General features: G+C 52.8%; 6 protein-coding genes across 6 annotated transcripts; 4 read left to right on the top strand and 2 right to left on the bottom strand.

Annotated features, from left to right (window-relative positions):
• Nucleotides 1-464: 464 nt before the first annotated feature.
• Nucleotides 465-1,220, top strand: NCS57_00018200 (Zn(2)-C6 fungal-type domain-containing protein; the record flags this gene model as incomplete). Its single annotated transcript, XM_053050271.1, has 2 exons — nt 465-587; nt 714-1,220. 2 exons carry the CDS (start codon nt 465-467, stop codon nt 1,218-1,220), a joined length of 630 nt encoding a protein of 209 aa, XP_052918786.1.
• A 720-nt stretch (nt 1,221-1,940) lies between these two features.
• On the top strand, nt 1,941-2,501 carry NCS57_00018100 (uncharacterized protein; the record flags this gene model as incomplete). The annotated part of the gene is made up of 2 exons (XM_053050270.1): nt 1,941-2,001; nt 2,140-2,501. 2 exons carry the CDS (start codon nt 1,941-1,943, stop codon nt 2,499-2,501), a joined length of 423 nt encoding a protein of 140 aa, XP_052918785.1.
• Nucleotides 2,502-4,754: 2,253 nt separating this feature from the next.
• Nucleotides 4,755-5,822, bottom strand: NCS57_00018000 (uncharacterized protein; the record flags this gene model as incomplete). The annotated part of the gene is made up of 3 exons (XM_053050269.1): nt 4,755-5,250; nt 5,299-5,464; nt 5,516-5,822. 3 exons carry the CDS (start codon nt 5,820-5,822, stop codon nt 4,755-4,757), a joined length of 969 nt encoding a protein of 322 aa, XP_052918784.1.
• A 5,677-nt stretch (nt 5,823-11,499) lies between these two features.
• On the top strand, nt 11,500-12,629 carry NCS57_00017900 (4-amino-5-hydroxymethyl-2-methylpyrimidine phosphate synthase; the record flags this gene model as incomplete). The annotated part of the gene is made up of 3 exons (XM_053050268.1): nt 11,500-11,534; nt 11,586-11,688; nt 11,736-12,629. The coding sequence occupies 3 exons, from the start codon at nt 11,500-11,502 to the stop codon at nt 12,627-12,629; spliced, it is 1,032 nt and encodes a 343-aa protein (XP_052918783.1).
• A 714-nt stretch (nt 12,630-13,343) lies between these two features.
• NCS57_00017800 (uncharacterized protein) lies at nt 13,344-14,450 on the bottom strand (the record flags this gene model as incomplete). The annotated part of the gene is made up of 6 exons (XM_053050267.1): nt 13,344-13,421; nt 13,476-13,642; nt 13,691-13,790; nt 13,841-13,971; nt 14,018-14,149; nt 14,204-14,450. The coding sequence occupies 6 exons, from the start codon at nt 14,448-14,450 to the stop codon at nt 13,344-13,346; spliced, it is 855 nt and encodes a 284-aa protein (XP_052918782.1).
• Nucleotides 14,451-16,162: 1,712 nt separating this feature from the next.
• On the top strand, nt 16,163-17,258 carry NCS57_00017700 (uncharacterized protein; the record flags this gene model as incomplete). The annotated part of the gene is made up of 3 exons (XM_053050266.1): nt 16,163-16,625; nt 16,835-17,128; nt 17,182-17,258. The coding sequence occupies 3 exons, from the start codon at nt 16,163-16,165 to the stop codon at nt 17,256-17,258; spliced, it is 834 nt and encodes a 277-aa protein (XP_052918781.1).
• Nucleotides 17,259-18,500: the final 1,242 nt, after the last annotated feature.

Genomic DNA, 18,500 nt, shown 5'->3' with positions numbered 1-18,500 from the left:
CAAGAAGCTGTGTTTGCTTGCCCGGAGAATCATGGCCCGGCGGGATGTGGAGAGTCAGGACCCCATAGATCGGAAGTGATGACAGGGGTCCCGGTGCCATGATGGACACCATCCATGGGCGGGAGCCTGGGCAGTGCGGCTCGGCGCGTAGATGGGGTCTTGAAGTCTCGCCGAGGGTCCTCTCAACATCGTTGGATGCCCGTTGTTGCCTACATGACAGTCATGGGGACGAGGCCAGATGAATCTGCTTTAAAAACGCCACGGGGAAGCTTGCTCTCAGGCAGAAAACAACCAAAGTCCCAACGAGCAATAGGCAAGAACTCGGCTTATACAGTTTTCCCCGGTTTACACTATCCACCTTTTTTGCACACTAGCTGTGTTGATACCTATCATCCTTACTCTTTTGCGTTCAAGGGTCATATACCAAAAGACTCATACACCGAAACCTCCAAACGCAGTCAGCAATGTTTGGAACTTGGAAGTACGATCCTGAGACCGACGAGGTCCAGAGTGTCCGGAACGGCTTCGACCCCGTCACGGCCCGCTCCAGTTCCCACCAGGCCTGCGATAGATGTCATGAGAAAAAGGTACGTCTGCGGAGACAGGTCTGACTAGTGGAGCGCCTCTATGCGCCAGGCCACGAACACCAGGCCGCAGATGTGGTCGACCCGTCCAACTGCAAGTAAAGCATGCTAACAACATGTTCAACACAGCTCCGTTGCAGTGGAGACAAGAACGGCTGCGAAAGATGCCGCAACAACAACCTTCGCTGCGAATATACTCGCTCCGGTTCCAAGTCATCACGCCGGGGGAAGAGCAGCCGCAAGTCTGCAGAGGGTGACAGTCCTTCAAGCTCCAGCTCCAAGCGAGGAGGCAGCTCATCAAAGCGGTCAGGGAAGCACCACAGCGGTTCTTCCCGAGCTGCAGCTTCAGCCGAGGAGGGTGACGGAGTGCTGGGTCAATTCGACTTCTCCACGCTCGGCCCCGAGGACGGCTTCGATCTGAGCATGCTGTCATCCGGGGCCGACCACGGAGCGGGCTACGCCACGGCTGGGCCCTCGGCGGGTCAGTATGCACAGAACTTTGACGGGAGCTACCAGCAGTGGGATCCGGCAGCCTATGCCGCAGCATACGGGCAGCAGGGCTACTCGGGCGAGGACTGGGGTCAGTACGACCAGGGCGACTATGCCCAAGACCCCCGGTACTACCAAGGGCACTAGACGACTTGCAGTGGCAGTGCTAAGTGTTTCGTTATGAGATCATGACATGAGAAGTTGGAGGTGGAAGGAGGTGTACGACTATTCCCTCTTCGCAACATTATACCCCTTAATCCTGTTTTTTACCCTGTTAGATTTTCTCTTGGTTTTCCTATTTCAACGTCTTCTTGACTTACATAGAGGTCTGGACCGACCATCGTCTTCTTTGATGGCAAGGCGCATTCATTAGTCGACAATTATCGAATGTTTTCCCTCTCTCGACGTTGCCCGTCGCTGCATGACCTTGCCCTTTTCGACTGTGGCGGAGCTATAGCCAAGGCCCTCATCCCTCCCAGCTGAAACCCATGTTAATACATTTTGAAGTAGCAGTTTGGCGTCTGCAACGTCGCAGAGGATCTGATATACGAGGAAAAAAAGAAGAATGACCTTTCTCCGTGGGGAACTTTTGATGCGGCGTTTGAATCCTTCTTGACCCCGTAGGCTGACGAGGCCATAGTTGAAGTTGTTGACTTGTTGTAAGTCGATAGGTGGACGGGCCAGGCAGGTGACTCAGCCCTGGAAGGCACCAGCTTAGTCATCAGGCCGACGACGTCACACCGCGACAGGGGTAGCTGGGTCATCGGCGGCTGTATCCGACAAATCTTTTGAGAGCATCACGACCTTTGAAGACGAATTGATTGATTACAATTGCGACGGCCACGCTCCACCCAAGAGACTGAAATCATGGCTAGTCAAGAGTCTGGAAAGTCCAAGTCCGTGCTGGACTATCTTAACGACTGGGGATGTAAGTAATCACTCGATATACGTGCCCTTTTATCTCGTCATTCTCACTGCATGGCTCACTTGATCTCACTCTCATGTGCTTTCTACTCAATCTCACACATATATACTATTAACCGCAAATGAACTAACCATATCTCAGCTGCCTCACTGCCTCCCTCTCTCCTCGCAACTCTAGTCACCGCCCTCCACGCCCGTCCCCCATCCCTCCCCCTCTTCATCTTCACCCCTCCCCTCCTCTTCTCCTCCTACCTCAACCTGTCCGGCTACCCGACGGGCAGCGCTGGACTCACTGCTGCCTGGTCGGGCCTCTACGCGCTGCTGGCGCTGCGTCGTCGTCAGCCCTTTCGCGGACGTTTCTCGATCCGAGGCATAGTGCGCGGCACAGCCGTTGGCCTTGGCACCGCGAACTGCATCGCCGGGGGGTGGGTGTACTTTAATGGCGACTTTGAGAGGGATGCAGAGGAGAGGGTGAAGCGGAACCGTTGGGGGAACAAGGATTAGAGGCTCTTGGTATGATGTGTATGATATGGATGCTGTATGATAGCGGGCACGAGGAATGGGCATTTGGAGTCAAGGATGAAAGACCAGGGCGGAGCCAAAGACAGACATGTATGAGTTGGGAGGAAATTCCAACCAAATACAGATTACTGGTTCCCGTTCAATAGCGGACCTGAACTATGAGAGCGTAATCCAAGTTCGAGGCTGGCCCAGCGGGTTTCTCGCAGTGAGGCAGAGCTATTCGTCAAGTAACAAGATTGGCCAGTATCCCATAGATATACCCCTGCCTTCATGACAAGATGAATAACATACTCATAAAATTTGAACCGTGAAGACACAGTGATTACGAGGGGTTGTTCTCACAAGGTCTCATTTAGCAGAGTGTACTCTGTACTATAGTCATCACAACGAAGACAGATGGGCTAGCCAAGAAGATTTATGCTTAATCAATCAAACCAATTGTCTCATACTCCACTATGTATTTTCCGTTCAGTGATCTTCACTCTTGCCTGTATAGGTCAGCAACTCTTAACTCGCACGAGCACAGGCTAAGTAGTTAGGCATATCATAATAATCACGAGAACGTCAATGAGGACATAAAAATGCATCTACGGCGAAGCGAGCTTCATAAAAGAATGTATCAGACCTTGCATCATGTTGGTCGGCATTCGATACCGTGTGGATTGTGCTTATTCCTGTGCCCCCTCACTGCGCAGGATCCTGCTACTCTAGGTAAGTAAACTACATGACACCCGCGAGAGGTCGAGATAGTACAATAAGCACTCATTGAACAACTACCGAAAGCTTTACATACGCTCGATTGCCATTTAACTCGATGCCAGCTCTCATCAGCATTACGATGCCTGCTTCCATGTATGTAGACCAACATCGACGACACATAGATATGACAGACGACAGTCCCACTAACAAGCACCCCCTATTATGTGTCCTTGATGCAGGTATCAAGACGAACCCCAACTAAGCTGCAGTCACTAGGAAAATGCCTCAGTTGAACCAACCTGCATCTACGGTTACGTCGGCACGGGACGAGGCAGGACGTTTTATTGTAAGGCGAACGATGGACGACCTATCGTTTCCCCCACGTCTTAAGTCATCTTCAAACGTCACGTTGCGGTCAATAACTAGCGCGGTTGAGAGTCGTTTATTACTCAAACCGAGATTGATCGTCGTCCATGTCACACTTTTTGCGGGCTCTGTTGACGAATACTCGACATGGAAGAAGCATAGAGGCAGCGAGAAGCCTGTCAACCATTTTCACAGGGATGTCTATCCTCAGACTTGATTGATAAGATGGATAGCTAAAGTGAAAGGGTGTCCATCTGTCAACGGCCCTCTTCCAGCCTCAACAAGGTTCAGGGCCACTGTCTGATCCAACATCCTCCCACTCGGCCGCGATAGCCGCCGTTCCCGACTGACGCCGTCCATCACCTCGCGGCGCGCTAGGAATGATAGTGCAGCCATAGTCGGTAGCTTCCCGATGTCAAGCGGCCTCAAGCAGGCCTCATCTTGGTCAGACGTGATTGGCTCCGTACGCACTGCACACCGTTGAAGATCTACACTCACGCCAAGTGAAACAGACCGCACAAATTGAAACATGGTGTTGCTTGATACAAGATATTGTTACACGTGTTCTAACCTAGTCACAGCCTCCTTTTTTTTTGTTTTCGTAGTCGCTGCCAACTTCACCCAACGCCTTGTTTTCCAGGTATCAAGATTGGCTCTAATGCTACAGTTTCAACGCTGTATTCCAATGGCCCCTTTCTCCTTGAACACCTCACTATCCACTGACAAAAAAGACTGAAATCAAGAAAAGAAGTAACTGGTTTCCTCAAGCGGGCATCACGCTGCCCCATCACCTCTTTGAAAATAAAACGCCAATCCGGGAGACGGTCTCAGCCCTTGATGCGTCTCCAAAAACCCATACGGCCGTCCCGTAAAAAAGTGCATGTTGCGAGTCGTCAAAATGTGAATCCTCAAGCCAGTGAGGACTTGATCATCTCGGTGTCAAACTTTTGGGTCATTTAAAGCTTGAGCGTGCTGTTGTTGCAGGTACTCGACATCTCGTGCGTCGTGTCCTTGGGGAATCGAGGGGTCGTAAGTTGTGCAAGGAAAAGGGTGAGAATTATCGATGGACACGAGGATGTCGTTAAGTGTCCTGTTGTGGTATCGGCCAAAGCAGCTGTGGTCGTTTGCGAGAGTGTGGAATCAATGCCACTCCTGGGACGGGTCATCCTTCTACAAGAGAAGGTGGTCGGGCCTTGAGGCGGCGGTGCTCAGCTTTGTCCCGGACAAAAGCCAGAGCAGGAGGACGAAGGTGGAAAATGTGAGGGTTCGAAAAAATGTGGTCATCTGGGAGCGGGTGTACTTAGGCCCTAGGTTATTTAAGGCGCAAAGAGTCGAGGTTTGAAAAGAGCTGAGATACTCGATGTCGCATTCGCGTGACTTGGGTTCGGCGTAGCTCTTGTACTCGGCGACGACGCTCTCAACATCCCAACCGGCAACCTTTCGGACAACTCCGACGACGCATCCAGTTCGGTGCTTGCCATGGTTGCAGTGGATCAGGAGAGGGTAGTTCTCCTTGTTGAGAACGATGCTGAGAATCGACTTCATCGTCTTGAGGGGGATGGCCTCCTTCTTGGTGCCCTTCATGTTAAAAACCACCTGTCGGATGCCTTCCTGAGCGACAAACATCTCGAGGTCATGATCAAACTCTTCCTTTTTGACGAGGGAGCTGCGACAGGTTAGCTAGAGTATTGGATGATAAAGCAAGGGCACTTACACAATCGTCTTGAGCTTCAATCCCTTGATGTAGTCAAAGTCATGAGACTTGGGGAAGCTGCTTCGATAGACACCAGGAACGACGACACCAAAGTTGTGAGGTCGGCCATTGAGAGGTGCAGGTGGGTGCTCGGTATTTTGCGACTGGTAAGTCGACACGGATGAGACTGGGATGAGGTCAGCAATGACTCGATCGGCTGGTGATGGCTGCGACTGACCACTCGATTCACTCGATACTGTTGAGACAGAGCTCTTGACGCTAATAGCGGAGACGCTCTGGGGGCGGGCAATATTTATAGCATCGCGGATGGAGACTCCATTTGTGAGACCGTCCTCGGTTTCCTTGGCTTGCATATTGTCCTCCTTGGCGGAGTTGCGAGAGCTCGATCGGAATGGTGTGTTGATCTTTTGCTGCTTCTCATGACTAGATGTAGATTCGTCGTCCACGAATACTCGTGAACTACGCTTCGAAGTCATATCGAGTGGTGTGCGATCCATGCGCTCGATGTTGGATACTCCTGACATTCGGTATAGGAGATCGAAGGTAAGAGGGATGTCGGATGACTAGGTGAGGAAGCCTAGTATCAAGTCGTGAACTTGTAAAGTAGAGGAGGTGAGGCTCGTTGAGGAGTCGGAGCGAGGCTATCGTGAAGAGAAGAATTGGGTCGAGAGGAAGCCGGAATCGTGGTTCTTTTAGTCCAAGAAGCACCTAGGACCCAAATGCTCGCGCGTGGGAAGCAGAGGCTACAAGGTGGTGGGATTCATCTTGGCGACAGTGAGCTGAACCGGCAACCTGTGCAGCTTCTGGGGGGAGAACAGGAGAGGAAGTAGTCAGAAGCGTGGGGGATCCCAGTAGAATGTCCCGACAAGCGTCAGAGCTCGGTGAAGGAGAAGGGACAAGGCGAGAGAAGACGAAGGTGGTGGAATGGGAAGAATGGGGCGAGAAGGACGATGTTTGAAAGGTCCGGGAGTAGGTAAGAGAGGCAGCAGAGGCACAAGCGTAAGTAGGTCGCAGCAAGGGTCTGCCGGATGTGATGTACCAGGACCAGGAAGTCCCGGCGTTGTTGGAAGCGGGCGGAGCGGAGAGACTGGAGAGACAGGACCGACTAGGACAGGGCAGAGCAGAGGAAGAAATGGGGAGGTGGATGAATAGAGAGAGAGGAGTGTGTTTAGCCAACCAAGTTGATGGCCAAGGGTCGAGAGAAAAAAGTGGTGAGGGACATGGAAGAGGCCGAGAGACAAAATAAAGACGAGCAGCGGAGGAAGATGACGGGCATATTGAGTGATTGGATCGGCTAGGAGCGAGCTAGTCAATAAAAGGAAGAGCTCAACAAACTAAGCCGTGTCGGGCAGAAGCCATGTGCGCCGGGGGGCTTACGGTGCACCCCCGCCTGGAACCTCGCCAGTACCTCCACTAAACAAACTCCACTCAGAGCGAGAAGCGAGAGGCCCGGACTCGCTGTGTCTTCGGCCGTCGGAGATATCCTCGACGTCCATCCAGTTGCGGCTTATGAAGCTGGCATTTCTTACTGAGCATACATACATAATACGTGTGGTATTGTCAATCTGCACATGTACGGCCTAGGGTTCGATCTGATGACCTAGACTCGTCCCGGCTAGAGCCAAGCCCAGGGCTTCTCTCGGTTGCACTGCAGACGTGGCCTGCAAGATGCCCGAAGGGTCTGGCGCTAGACAGCCTCGACTACGGGAGGGACATCTATTCACGGATGCGAATTGTCCTTGACGGAAACTGTTTGGCAACCTTTTCGACAGCAGCAGCTGTAAAGTCGGTCAAAAGTCTATTCACAAGACCATCTGTCATTGCACATGGCAACTAACATTAGTCTTGCTGCTCGCGTGAGGGGTTGGCTAGAAAGTTTTGTTGAAACCTGCGAGCCCTAACCAACGCCAGCTTTCCAGTTCAACTCCTATGGTACTAGCTGAAAGCCCACAGGAGCTTATAAACGAGATGGTCGTTGGAAGACCGACTCAGTCGAGCAAGCCCACAACGTGGACGACGGCCGCCTCCGCGCTGGGAGACGCAGCGACCCGGCTACCTGGAAACCCAAAACAGCACCTTCAGTCGTCAGACCGAGAGTCTGTGTCTCAACAATTTGTCCTGCAGGGAGGTTCCCGGCCGTCTTAACAAACACACATATGAATTCCACACAAAACTTGAAAAAAAAAAAAAAGGCCCGGGTGTCGGTGCGATAATCGCAAATGGCCGAGTCCCAGTTGGCCGGCGGCTCAGCTGGGGCGGCGCGACCTGTGGGCGAAAATGGGCCACAGTCTCGACGTCTGGGCACATGTTGGAGACCCCGAGCCGCACGCTGGGCTCTCCCCGTTCAAGTCACTGCTCTTCCAAAAGGAGGGTTGGATGACGGATGCGTTGTGCAGGGGGCTTCCTGGGCAACAAGGGTGTTGATGGGGGGACCGTCCCCGGATGAGGCGGCGAATCGAAGGGCGAGGCCAATGCTGAATGACAGCATCAGCTCTCTTTTTTTTCTTTGGTCCCCGACATCTTTTTTTTTATGCTTTTACATGCATGCGTCTTTGTGTGCGCTTCCTCGCGTTTTTTACTTCCTCGGTGCAAGGTTGGAGGGCCGACCGGGCGGATATTCGGGATTACAAGACGATCAGCTCCTCCTTTTGAGTTTGCTTGTTCCCACAGGTCTGTCACAACAGTCCAAGATGATGCTCACCAAGCAAGGCACACTCTTAGTGTAGATCGACTGGTGGTGTTGCTTTCAGTGGTGTGGTTGGTGTGTGTGCCCCGTTTGCTGTCCCCGTCCCGACGGGGGACGGGGATAAAGGCCAATAGGTGAGCCGTGAGCAACGCACCGACCGAGGACCCTATTTTCATCTGTTTGGTGCTCTTCGTTCAACCTGCTCTCTTTGGAGAAGGTGCTTGCTCGTTTCGTCGTGGGTGGTGTGTTGATCGTCCATCAGCTAACTGAGGGGTAAAGCTGGCTGGCGATGAGAGTGAGTAATTCAAGTCCCAGCCAAGCTTACGGCTCAGTTCGCTCTGGGAATAGTAATCATGCTTGGCTGGCTTCTCTTTGTTGGATATTTCGCAGGATTCACAAAGTGATGTCAGTCAAGGTCCCTGATGACAAAGAGAGAAAAAGGAGAAAGAGTCGCCTCCGTTTTGTCGATCTTGTCATGCCCCGACCTGCATTTCCCGTACAACACACGTCGTCCATGAAACAGGGCGAAACGCAGCTGTCCCGACTGTCTCGGAATGACATCTAAAACATTGATCCAGGAATACTTCTTTCCTGTAGAGAACCCCACGAAGTCTAGCCAATGATTCGCGTCTCCAAGTCCTGTCTTGCAGCGAGCAAGTGTCACGAGCTCACAATAACGAAGGGGTGTTGGAGTTATTCTGTCACCCTGCCTCAATGCTCGTACCTCAAGCTACCGCCACCCTGATCATCAGTCGGTCGGTGGATTCGGCCGCCACGGGAGGGGACCTCGCGCGACCAACGTCCCTGGTTGACGATCCATTCTGCATCATAGCGTCGAATAGTCTTGTCCTCCATGGAAAGACATGGCAAGGGCAATTGCCGTAGAGTCGCGCGTTTGCGGCGGGACGGATGACTACAGCTACACACGTATGAAGCGAGGCGTAGACATACGTGCATTGTATGCGCATAACTGCGACTGACGTGTTTGTCCTGCGTCGCCGCGTGCGTCGACTTGGAGGAGTTGCCGTGGAGAGGCTCTCCAAAAGCAGCTGGTCATTCAATCTGGTGGTTTCTTGGACGGTGGCGGATAGCGGGTACGACCGAACCACCGACCGGGGCGTAATTACGGCTCCCTCGGATATCTCCCGTGTTCGCTACATTTGACGGGCTCGTTCATTGTTACACCGGGGCTCGCTGTTGTGCAACTCCGTCCCTTATTAGCAAGATCGGATCTCGTCTCTTCTTCCCGTTCCGATGGTATTACCAATTCGCCCTCCGCTATCCCCGACAGTCACGAGATGACCCAGTCCTGTGCACTTCCCACCCATCTTGGGGAATGCATGGCTTGCCGACGTCATCGCTGTCGAGGCTGACTTTGCTGACGACGAGCGAGACATGTTTCGTCTCAGCCTCGGGCATCAGCCTCAATGCTAGGGCAATTGATCTGATCTTTGCCCCGACTGGACTTCCATTCTTCTCTGATGTTGCTATATTCAGAAACTGGTGGGATTTTCCCCGGTTTTGTTTGTTCGGGGCGCGTTGAATCACCAACAGCTGCGTTGTCATCGCCCGCTTACACGCAACGCACGCGCACGCGACGACGGCCTCAGAATGTAAGCGCATTACCTACGCAGATCCAACCTGCCGCCTTTCAATCGCGCCACAACTGATTCCCCTCTACGGCCCGTGGGCGGGCAATGATTGTTTCGCATCCTTACTGGAAGGTGCTCGCGTGTCGATCGTACCAGCGAGATCATTGTCGGCATGGATCCCAGGGAGACAGACTTCCATCCCATGGATGGTTGGGCGTGTGTCACCCCCGGTCATGGTTCTCCGTCTGGGGGAAGCTATGCGGATAGGTTCATGTCTTACATGGTCCCCCGTGCTGAGACTTGACCTGCCCGCGGGATGAAGAGGCTGGAATCCAGCAGCTCAACTCACCGAGGTGTCTCGGTCGACCAGTTTGGGCTATGCCGACAGTCTTAGACATCAAGTCTCGACGTGTCTCATTGGGCTCCAACGGGCAAAAAAGAACAACAAACCAGTTCATCTTCATCCCACGTGAAGACCTACGCTTTTCGACACCGAGAGACTCGACGGGAGAAACATCCGCGACGTCTGGATCCCCAAATTGCCTGTTCGGGACACCGAGATCCCACGGTCCTCAGCTCCACGCTTTCAGGGGAATCTCTGCCTCGCATCCCGGGAGTCTCCCCGGGCCAATTGAGCCTTGCAGGAGCATGGATTGAGGTTCGTCGGGGCAGGCATCTAGAAGCTCAATGCTCCTCTTTGGGCGCGAGACACTGCTTGGGTGTTCTGTGAGGTTCAACTCAGCCCTGTCGTCTCTAAGGTGGGGGACGTGTCGCGCCTCCGGAGCCGACGCCGCGGTGGCAGAGGCGCCGGGGATGACGGCGGACGTCGGCTGATGAAATTCATCAATGGTTGGGTTCTCGTATTGGCCGGGTTCTGAAGCTGGAACCCGGCAGTCTCTTTCCCTTCCGGCTATCGTCGAGTGTTCATGCTCGTGATGCCTGTCTTGCTGTTTGTTAGCCGCTCTGCATCAGATCATCTGCGAACTGGGTTTTCTTGCTCAGAGAAAGTGAAGAACCCACTTAAAATCTGCAACCGAGTTCCGATCTTGTTGAGCTGCGGTCGCGAGATAAAGTGCAGAAATCGCCAGACTGTGGACGAGGGTTGACGACTCGAGCCGAAGCTACTGGTATCTATGCAGAAGACGACTCTTGTTTTCCTTGTACGGATGTGCCGCATGCTGACTTCAAGTTGTTTATGCATCACCATTGCTTTTGCCATCCATCACGACCTCATCTAATGCTCCTGATACGGCCGTTTCGCGCCCTACTGCTGTTAGCCCCCCACTGCTACGTAGAATTGAGCCGTTAACCGCTCAAGTTGCTCACAATTCACAAACTTCCCCTCATCGCTGATAACCAACAACCAATGAAATAGACCATGTCCACGCACAATGTCCACTGTCATGACGTTGAGCGGCCGATGGGATTCCGATAACCCCTCAGCGGGGTTGTTGAGAATCCTATATCAAGCCGTGACATCCGCTGCTCTCCTTGACTTGGAATTGTTTTTCTTCAACTCAGTTCTATGAATTGAACCTTTTTGCAATCTCAACCGACTCCTATCACATATATCTTTCGGTACGATGTGAAAACCGCATAGAGAAGGAGCAATGGCTCCCTTCGCAATGGTCACCAAGTATCAAGGTAACGTTTAAAAAGAACGCATCCGGGTGTTTGACTGTTTCTACTCTGTTTCCTCCCCTCTTGTTCACATAGACGGGTCACCGATGTTCCATTGATACATGGACGCCGGCTTCGTCTGGGCTTGAGGACGGGCTGAGCAGGACAGTTAATCTGAGAAATACCGGCGAACTTGATCTGGATAATACCAGCGAAAGGACATGCTTCTTTGAATCCCCCTTCCCCTCATGTCCGGTGTGACCGGGAAACTAACCCCGGCAGCGTCTCGCTTGATCTTTCAACATGTCGACTGACAAGATCACTTTCCTTACCAACTGGTACTGGACTAATCTGCAGGTTGATGAGAACATGTAGTTAACAGGAGTCAGGCACGCTACGCCGTACCACGCCCCGCTGTACCTGGCCCAGGCCAAGGGATATTTCAAGGAGGAGGGTATCAAGGTTGCTCTGCTCGAGCCCAACGACCCTAGCGTATGTTGTCTTGATGGCTTAACTATGTCCATTGCTAACTCGCTCAGGATGTCACCGAGATCATCGGTACCGGCAAGGTCGACCTTGGCTTCAAGGCCATGATTCACACCCTGGCTGCCAAGGCTCGCAACTTTCCCGTCCAGTCCATCGGCAGTCTCCTGGATGAGCCCTTCACCGGCGTCGTCTACCTCAAGGACTCTGGCATCACTACCGACTTCCGCACGCTCAAGGGCAAGCGGATCGGTTACGTGGGCGAGTTTGGCAAGATCCAGATCGACGAGCTCACCTCTCACTACGGCATGACGCCCGATGACTACACTGCCGTCCGCTGCGGCATGAACGTGTCCAAGGCCATCATCAAGGGCGAGATCGACGCCGGCATCGGCCTCGAGAACGTTCAGATGGTGGAGCTCGAGGAGTGGCTCGCCTCGCAGGGCCGTCCCAAGGACGACGTGCAGATGCTGCGCATTGACGAGCTCGCCGAGCTCGGCTGCTGCTGCTTCTGTACCATCCTGTACATCGGCAACGAGACCTTCCTGGCCGAGAACCCGGACAAGGTCAAGGCTTTCCTCCGGGCCGTCAAGCGTGCCACCGACTACGTGCTCGCGCAGCCCGAGGCGGCGTGGGCCGAGTACGTCGACTTCAAGCCCGTCATGGGCACCGCTCTGAACCGCAAGATCTTTGAGCGCAGCTTTGCCTACTTCAGCAAGGACCTCAAGAACGTCAAGCGCGACTGGGACAAGGTTACCAAGTACGGCAAGCGTCTCGGTGTCTTGGACGAGAGCTTCCAGCCCAACTACACCAACTCGTACCTCGAGTGGGCTCTCTCTGGCGAGTCGAGCGACCCTATCGGAGACCAGAAGCGCATTGCCAAGCTTCAGAAGGACGTTGCTGTGTCTGGCGGCTTCCACCGGCTTCAGGATGCCGAGGTCAAGGCTTGAGTGTGTATCACCTTAAGCTGAGAATGGTTGAGGGATCATGGTTGGACCTAGTCCAGATGCTGTCTGATACACTCTCTTCGGTCCTGGAGGAACTGGAAGTTACTAGTCACTCATTTCACCTGGCTCTACCATAACAATAACAAGTTAAATTGCTGGATCAAATTATGTCTTTTGAGCCCCGTGAGCCCCGTGAACAATCGCAAAAGTGTTGTTCTCTGCATAGCTGTTGATATTCTCAGGTATAGGGTGGCCAAACTCAGCCGCACCTAAATGCCTTGCGGATCACATCTTCTCAACAGCTACCCAATTTGGAATTCTAGGTTTATTAGATAAAGTATAAATCCTAAATGGTAAACGAAGATCATGTCAGATTTTAGGGAATAAGGTTGTTGAGTGTTCTTGGCCGTTGTTATTCACGTCAATCATCACAATGGACCGGGTAAACGCGTTGTATGACATGGCAAATCCTTCAATGTCACATCACATCACACGTAACCCGATCAGGCTGAATTGACGCTCAAGACTCATGACCAATATGATATCATAATGAATGGCTTTGGGCCTGGTAGTATGTGTATGTACTGTGGTGCCATCTGGCATGCATCTAAATGAGAGTACCTCCATCCGCTTCATTAATGACCGCTGTAGTCTATCATGACTGAATTACCAAGACCAAAAACTCCCATAAATCGTAGAATCATTGCCCATTCATTATTAAGGAGTATACTTCATAATGTCTTCCGGCTCAGGCATGAGCAAAAAGTCGTCCGGTAGCCCTTCCTCCGGAGGAGCCTGCAGCTTCATCATTAGTACCGCATCACTGTATTTCGTCAATCCATGTCTCACCTGAAGCTTCAACGCCCAGTCCTTGACATGGTCGTAGTTCTTGCACTTGTGCTTGGTGTTGAAGTCGGGGAAGGCGGTGGGATCCTCGGGGTTGGTCCAGACCTGGCCAAGAACGCCAGTGTCGACGTTGCACATGAGGACTTGGCGGATGGTGTCAAGGCAGTGGGCTAACTGATTAGCATTTGATGATGGCAAGGGCTGTGAGTGCGACTTACTGACGTGCAGACGGAAGATCTCGCCGTCGTTCTTGAAGGCGTGCATCTTCATCTTCTTGTAGTAGTCGTAGTTGTACCACAGAGACTTGCGAACAAGGTTCTAGTCATTGTAAGCTGCTGCCGTGTTGCTAGAAGCAGAAGGGGCCATACCAGGCAATGGAGGTGATGCATTCCCTCTACGTTCACGATGAAACCGCCTCCATACTTGGGATTGCGCTGGACAAAGGAGCGATCCAGGCCACTGGCAATACCATCCTCGTAAGAGATGACACCAGGGCGGGCTAAGCCAGGTTAGAAATTGTAGGAGAACTTCCAAGGACGGCATACCATCAACACCTAATGATTCCCATGCAGCATCAACCTCTGGTGAGGCATTCCTTCTAAAGACGTTCTCATTCATAAACTTGCCATCAAACTCGACCGTCTTGTATGTGATCGCAACGTCGTCGAGGAGAGGCGCTAAGTCAACGTTAGAGAGGGTCAAACTTATGTTCGAGGCGATTTCAGACTTACACCATTGAGTTGTATGGGCAGCACAATTCTGGTCAATGTTGAGAAAGGCCATTGAGATCCAAGCCCCCGCAATGCCAGAGACAACAATGAGTGTCGTCAAGGCGAGCGCCCACCCGAAGCATCTGCACGGGCTAAGACGTCGTCTTCTTGGTGGGACATAGTGAAAGGATTCGCCGTCAGTTTCAGAGGAGAGGTCTCCGTCGGTATCGGGGTTCAATGGGATCTCTTCTTGCTCCTTTGAAGACATGATTGCAAAAGTAATGAGAGAGGGTGATGGAGGAACAAGGCGAATGTACGTGCGCCTGGGGTAATAAGACACAAGAAGACTAGGAAAGAGACTAGAGAAGAGGAGGGACGGGAGATGACAGTCGAAAGGTCTGGCGTGAGACAAGACCGAAGAATCTTGAGATGCAAGTCGAAGCAGGGAGGTGGGAGGCTGGCTGATGGCTGCCTACCCTTCTTTCCCGAGGCCGACTCTTCCGAGGCAGATTCTACACAGTGACCGATGAGGCAAGAGGGCAAGATGTCATCGCAATCTTGGGTGATCGTGGGGTTCCCGAGTGAAAGGTTGACAGGGCTTTCGATAGTCTGGATCCGGAGCAGGGAATCGTATCGTTCAGAGCTGAAGCGAGCGAGGTGCATCACATCACACCTTTCCAGTTGCCGACAAGAGTGACGAAGCGGGCACCAATGGAATTGACACGAAGAGTGCGAGGATGGGTAGTAGACGTACAAGACGTTGTGCATGATGGCGTAGTAGTAGGATGCTGAGGAGGGGAGGCTGAGTATATGCGCGATCTCTGGCAGGGCTGGGGCTGGACAGGCTAATGCACATCAAGGAAGCTTCTTTGGAGGGTTCGCTCGCCGTTCGGCCGCTTCAGCTCGTGGTCTGGACGGTTGCAAGGCGTGTCTTAGCAGCCATGGCGTTCGCGGGGCTTGAGACTTGGAGGGTGGGAGGTTGGAGGTTGCGAGCTCAGCTGACAGCGTCGGCATAGACACTTTTGGCGATAGCTCCCCCATTAGGTTGCTGCTAAGGCGGGATGGGCGCGGATCCCAACAGAGCTATACGAGGCTGGGCGAGCGTTTGACCTCTCAGCGTCTGAGTGGTTGTTGCTTTGCCCAGTAGAGGTTGAGGGCGGCCGATCACATCGTATCTCCACATTTAAAGTGAAGCTCTCAACATCACCGACAAGATTCGGCTCGTGGAAGCCATCACCATGTCCCATTGGATCAAACGAGAAGTCCCCGTATGCACATCTGACATGATATGCAAAGCTTCTCGGGTCTTTGCCTCCACCAACATCTCGGATGACCCGCAATTGATAGATGTCATGTCTGAAGGCATCGCCAAGCTCGCAACATGACATCGCGAACCCCGCAGGAAGCTTCCTTACTCAAGGGCTGACCACCTCTTTTTTCCCGTCGACACGATGACTTCGGGGGACCCAATGTGGAAATTGCCAGTGTTGATTAGACCTTTTCAGCCCTCCCACTCGGGCGACCACGTTCTAGAGCAGGCTTATCGGCGACCATAAACGAGGTGAGGGTCAATTCAAGCCACCATCCACCGGCTCAAGGCAGGATGGCTGACACTTATTTGTTGGTGGGAGTATAGTCTGCAGCGGAAATGATGCAACGCCTTGGTTCAACTACGCGATCATCGTTGGCAGATGGCGGAGAGAGCTTGGTGATGGCTCTCCTCGGCTCGCCAAACGACACCAATGGCAACCTGCCGGCATGACGATCCGGGCACACTTGATGCCCGAACGGGATGCTTACAGCCCTTTTGACACGAGGCGGAACAAGCAGGTCTTGTCATTGATGCGAAGCTGTGATGGGCTCAAGCAAGACTAGCTCAAGCCAAGAACTACCGATGGGATAATCTTTGCCCAGTCCCAAAGGGTCGACGCCGTCATCAGCCCTCTCGGAGTCTCGATCTGAGGTTATGGCGACAGAGCAATGTGCCGGCTTCCCGGGAGTGATTCTCATCCAAGCAGAGGGCATCGTCGTTGTTTAAAAGGCGTCTTCTCCCTCCCTGGTTCAGTTGCTGTCTCACTACTCTCTTCACTCAGTAACCTCTCGAGCTCCTCTCTCTCTCTTACACTCAACACAACTTTCACAAAACACATTCTTTGGTCTGAAACACCAACAACTTCAAACATGAAGCTGTCCGCCATCACCTTCCTCGCTCTCGCCGCGGGTGCCATTGCCGCTCCTGCCCCGGCCCCCGAGGCCGAGGTTGCTCCCCAGGAGGAGAAGCGAGAGGCATCTCCTGGATACGCGAGCTACGGCGACTACAAGGGAGCTGGCGAGAATTTGCCCAGCTATCCTAGCTATGGCACCTATGGTGCTAAGCCCAAGCCCAAGCCCAAGCCCAAGCCTGCTCCCAAGAAGCCCGCTCCTAAGAAGTATACCAACTATGGTAAGTCAGCTCTTTTATGCCTTGGTGATGGGATGGACACTCTCCAGTCAAGGGGTTACTTGGAAGGATGGATGCCTTGATGGCTATCTTATCTACAAGTCTTTCTCTTGGAGCTTGAACTTCTATCATACAAGCTACCCCTGGCCTCTTGGGAACTCGCAAGTTCTCGAGATTCCACCACAGAACACACCAAGCTAACGACCTCATAGGAAGCTACAACTACAAGAAGTACGGCAGCTACGGCTCCTACAAGCGCGAGGAGGTCGAGAAGAGAGAGGCCGAGCCCGAGGTCGAAGTCGAAGTTGAGAAGCGAGAGGCCGAGCCTGAGGCCGAGGTCGAGGTTGACGTCGAGAAGAGAGAGGCTTCCCCCGGCTACGCTAGCTACGGCGACTACAAGGGCGCCGGCGAGAACCTCCCCAGCTATCCTAGCTACGGTACCTACGGTGCTAAGCCCAAGCCCAAGCCCAAGCCCAAGCCCGCCCCCAAGAAGTACACCACCTACGGTAAGTCATCTCCTCAAACGGGTGAAACTTGCAGATGCTGATTCAGACTGCAGGAAGCTACAGCTACAAGAAGTACGGCAGCTACGGCGCCTACAAGCGCACCACCGACTGGATCAAGTCCTGGTTCTAAGCGCGAGCTCCTGAAGCTCAAGGGTGAAGGAAGTGAAGAAGACATTTGGTTCTTGACAGAACATGACGGCACGACGCACGAAACGTTCTACGAACGACTTACGAATCTCAACGAGAGAAGACACTTACATGCATTGCGGGGAAATTGGCTTAATCATTTTGGATCTCGGGTGTTGGGCATAACGGGATAAACTTCTTATACTCTCTTTAATGATTTAATTGGTAATGCAATAAAAAACTGGAAGCCGGCAACGGTTCGAGTTGAGTTGTATAAACAATGCCCCTGTTCACAAGTGATGCTATGAATCATATGATGAAGACTGCTCAGCTCTGCTTCATTTGAGCACATCTTCCACGAGTCGGTCACTGTCCAAGATGGTTACCTGAAACTAAACTCTGTAAGCACTTGTTAATCAAGCTTAGACACTGTCTAGTATTTCAGCCGCACAGACGGTTTCCCCATGGTGTGGTTGAACCGGAACCCCTCCATGTTCTATTCCGAGCATCACCACGTCACCGCACAGCGAAAACCCCTGTCTTCTCCAGAGAGCTCTCGACCTTCAGGTGGCTTACCATAGCTTGTTAAAAAAGCAAGCTGATCACGATTGGTTGCTGTCGTCAATGGCTTGGACCTTGTGACCAGTTCAGATCTGCGAGTTCGATCCTTTTGCTTATCGAGGGATTTTTTTTCTTTCTTTTTTGATCTTGAGTCTAGAACATGCGAGGCATCATCGATGGCTTCACTCTGCAGGGCGAGGGTGCAACATCAGCGATGGGGGGAGCCATGAGGATGCACTCACCGCCAGCCCCATGATATCACACTGACCGCAAATATTTGAATTCAGGGTGGCCTCAACGGCATCGCATAGCCGTGTGTGCCAGGAACACGTCCCGCGGACTTGGGACATGGCTTTACACGATGGCTGAGGAACAACACAGACAGAGTCGTTCTGTAGATTCATCACTGGCTTGATGATGCCCAAGCTTCAACTAGTGCCCGCCAAGAAAGACGCCGGATGGGTGCTGGCGCCGGACCTCGCGATTTGGGGGGGAGGGTCATTGCATTCCGCTCTGGGTTGACCATTGGTCTCTTCGGATTCGCTTACACGGCAAGCAAAGCAGCCCTACGATGGACTTGGGGAGAAGAGGGGGGGAAGAGTCCAATCGTGGCGTTTTGGTCCTGGATTTGGTGCCAAGCTTGTTAAGCCAGGGACGGAGGATGCCAAGAAGGGACTGAAGCTTT

This window comes from Fusarium keratoplasticum, chromosome 1, assembly GCF_025433545.1.
Source record: "Fusarium keratoplasticum isolate Fu6.1 chromosome 1, whole genome shotgun sequence".
Taxonomy (NCBI): domain Eukaryota; kingdom Fungi; phylum Ascomycota; class Sordariomycetes; order Hypocreales; family Nectriaceae; genus Fusarium; species Fusarium keratoplasticum.
Note: the sequence above shows the minus strand (reverse complement) of the source record. Positions and strands in the feature narration are given on the sequence as shown.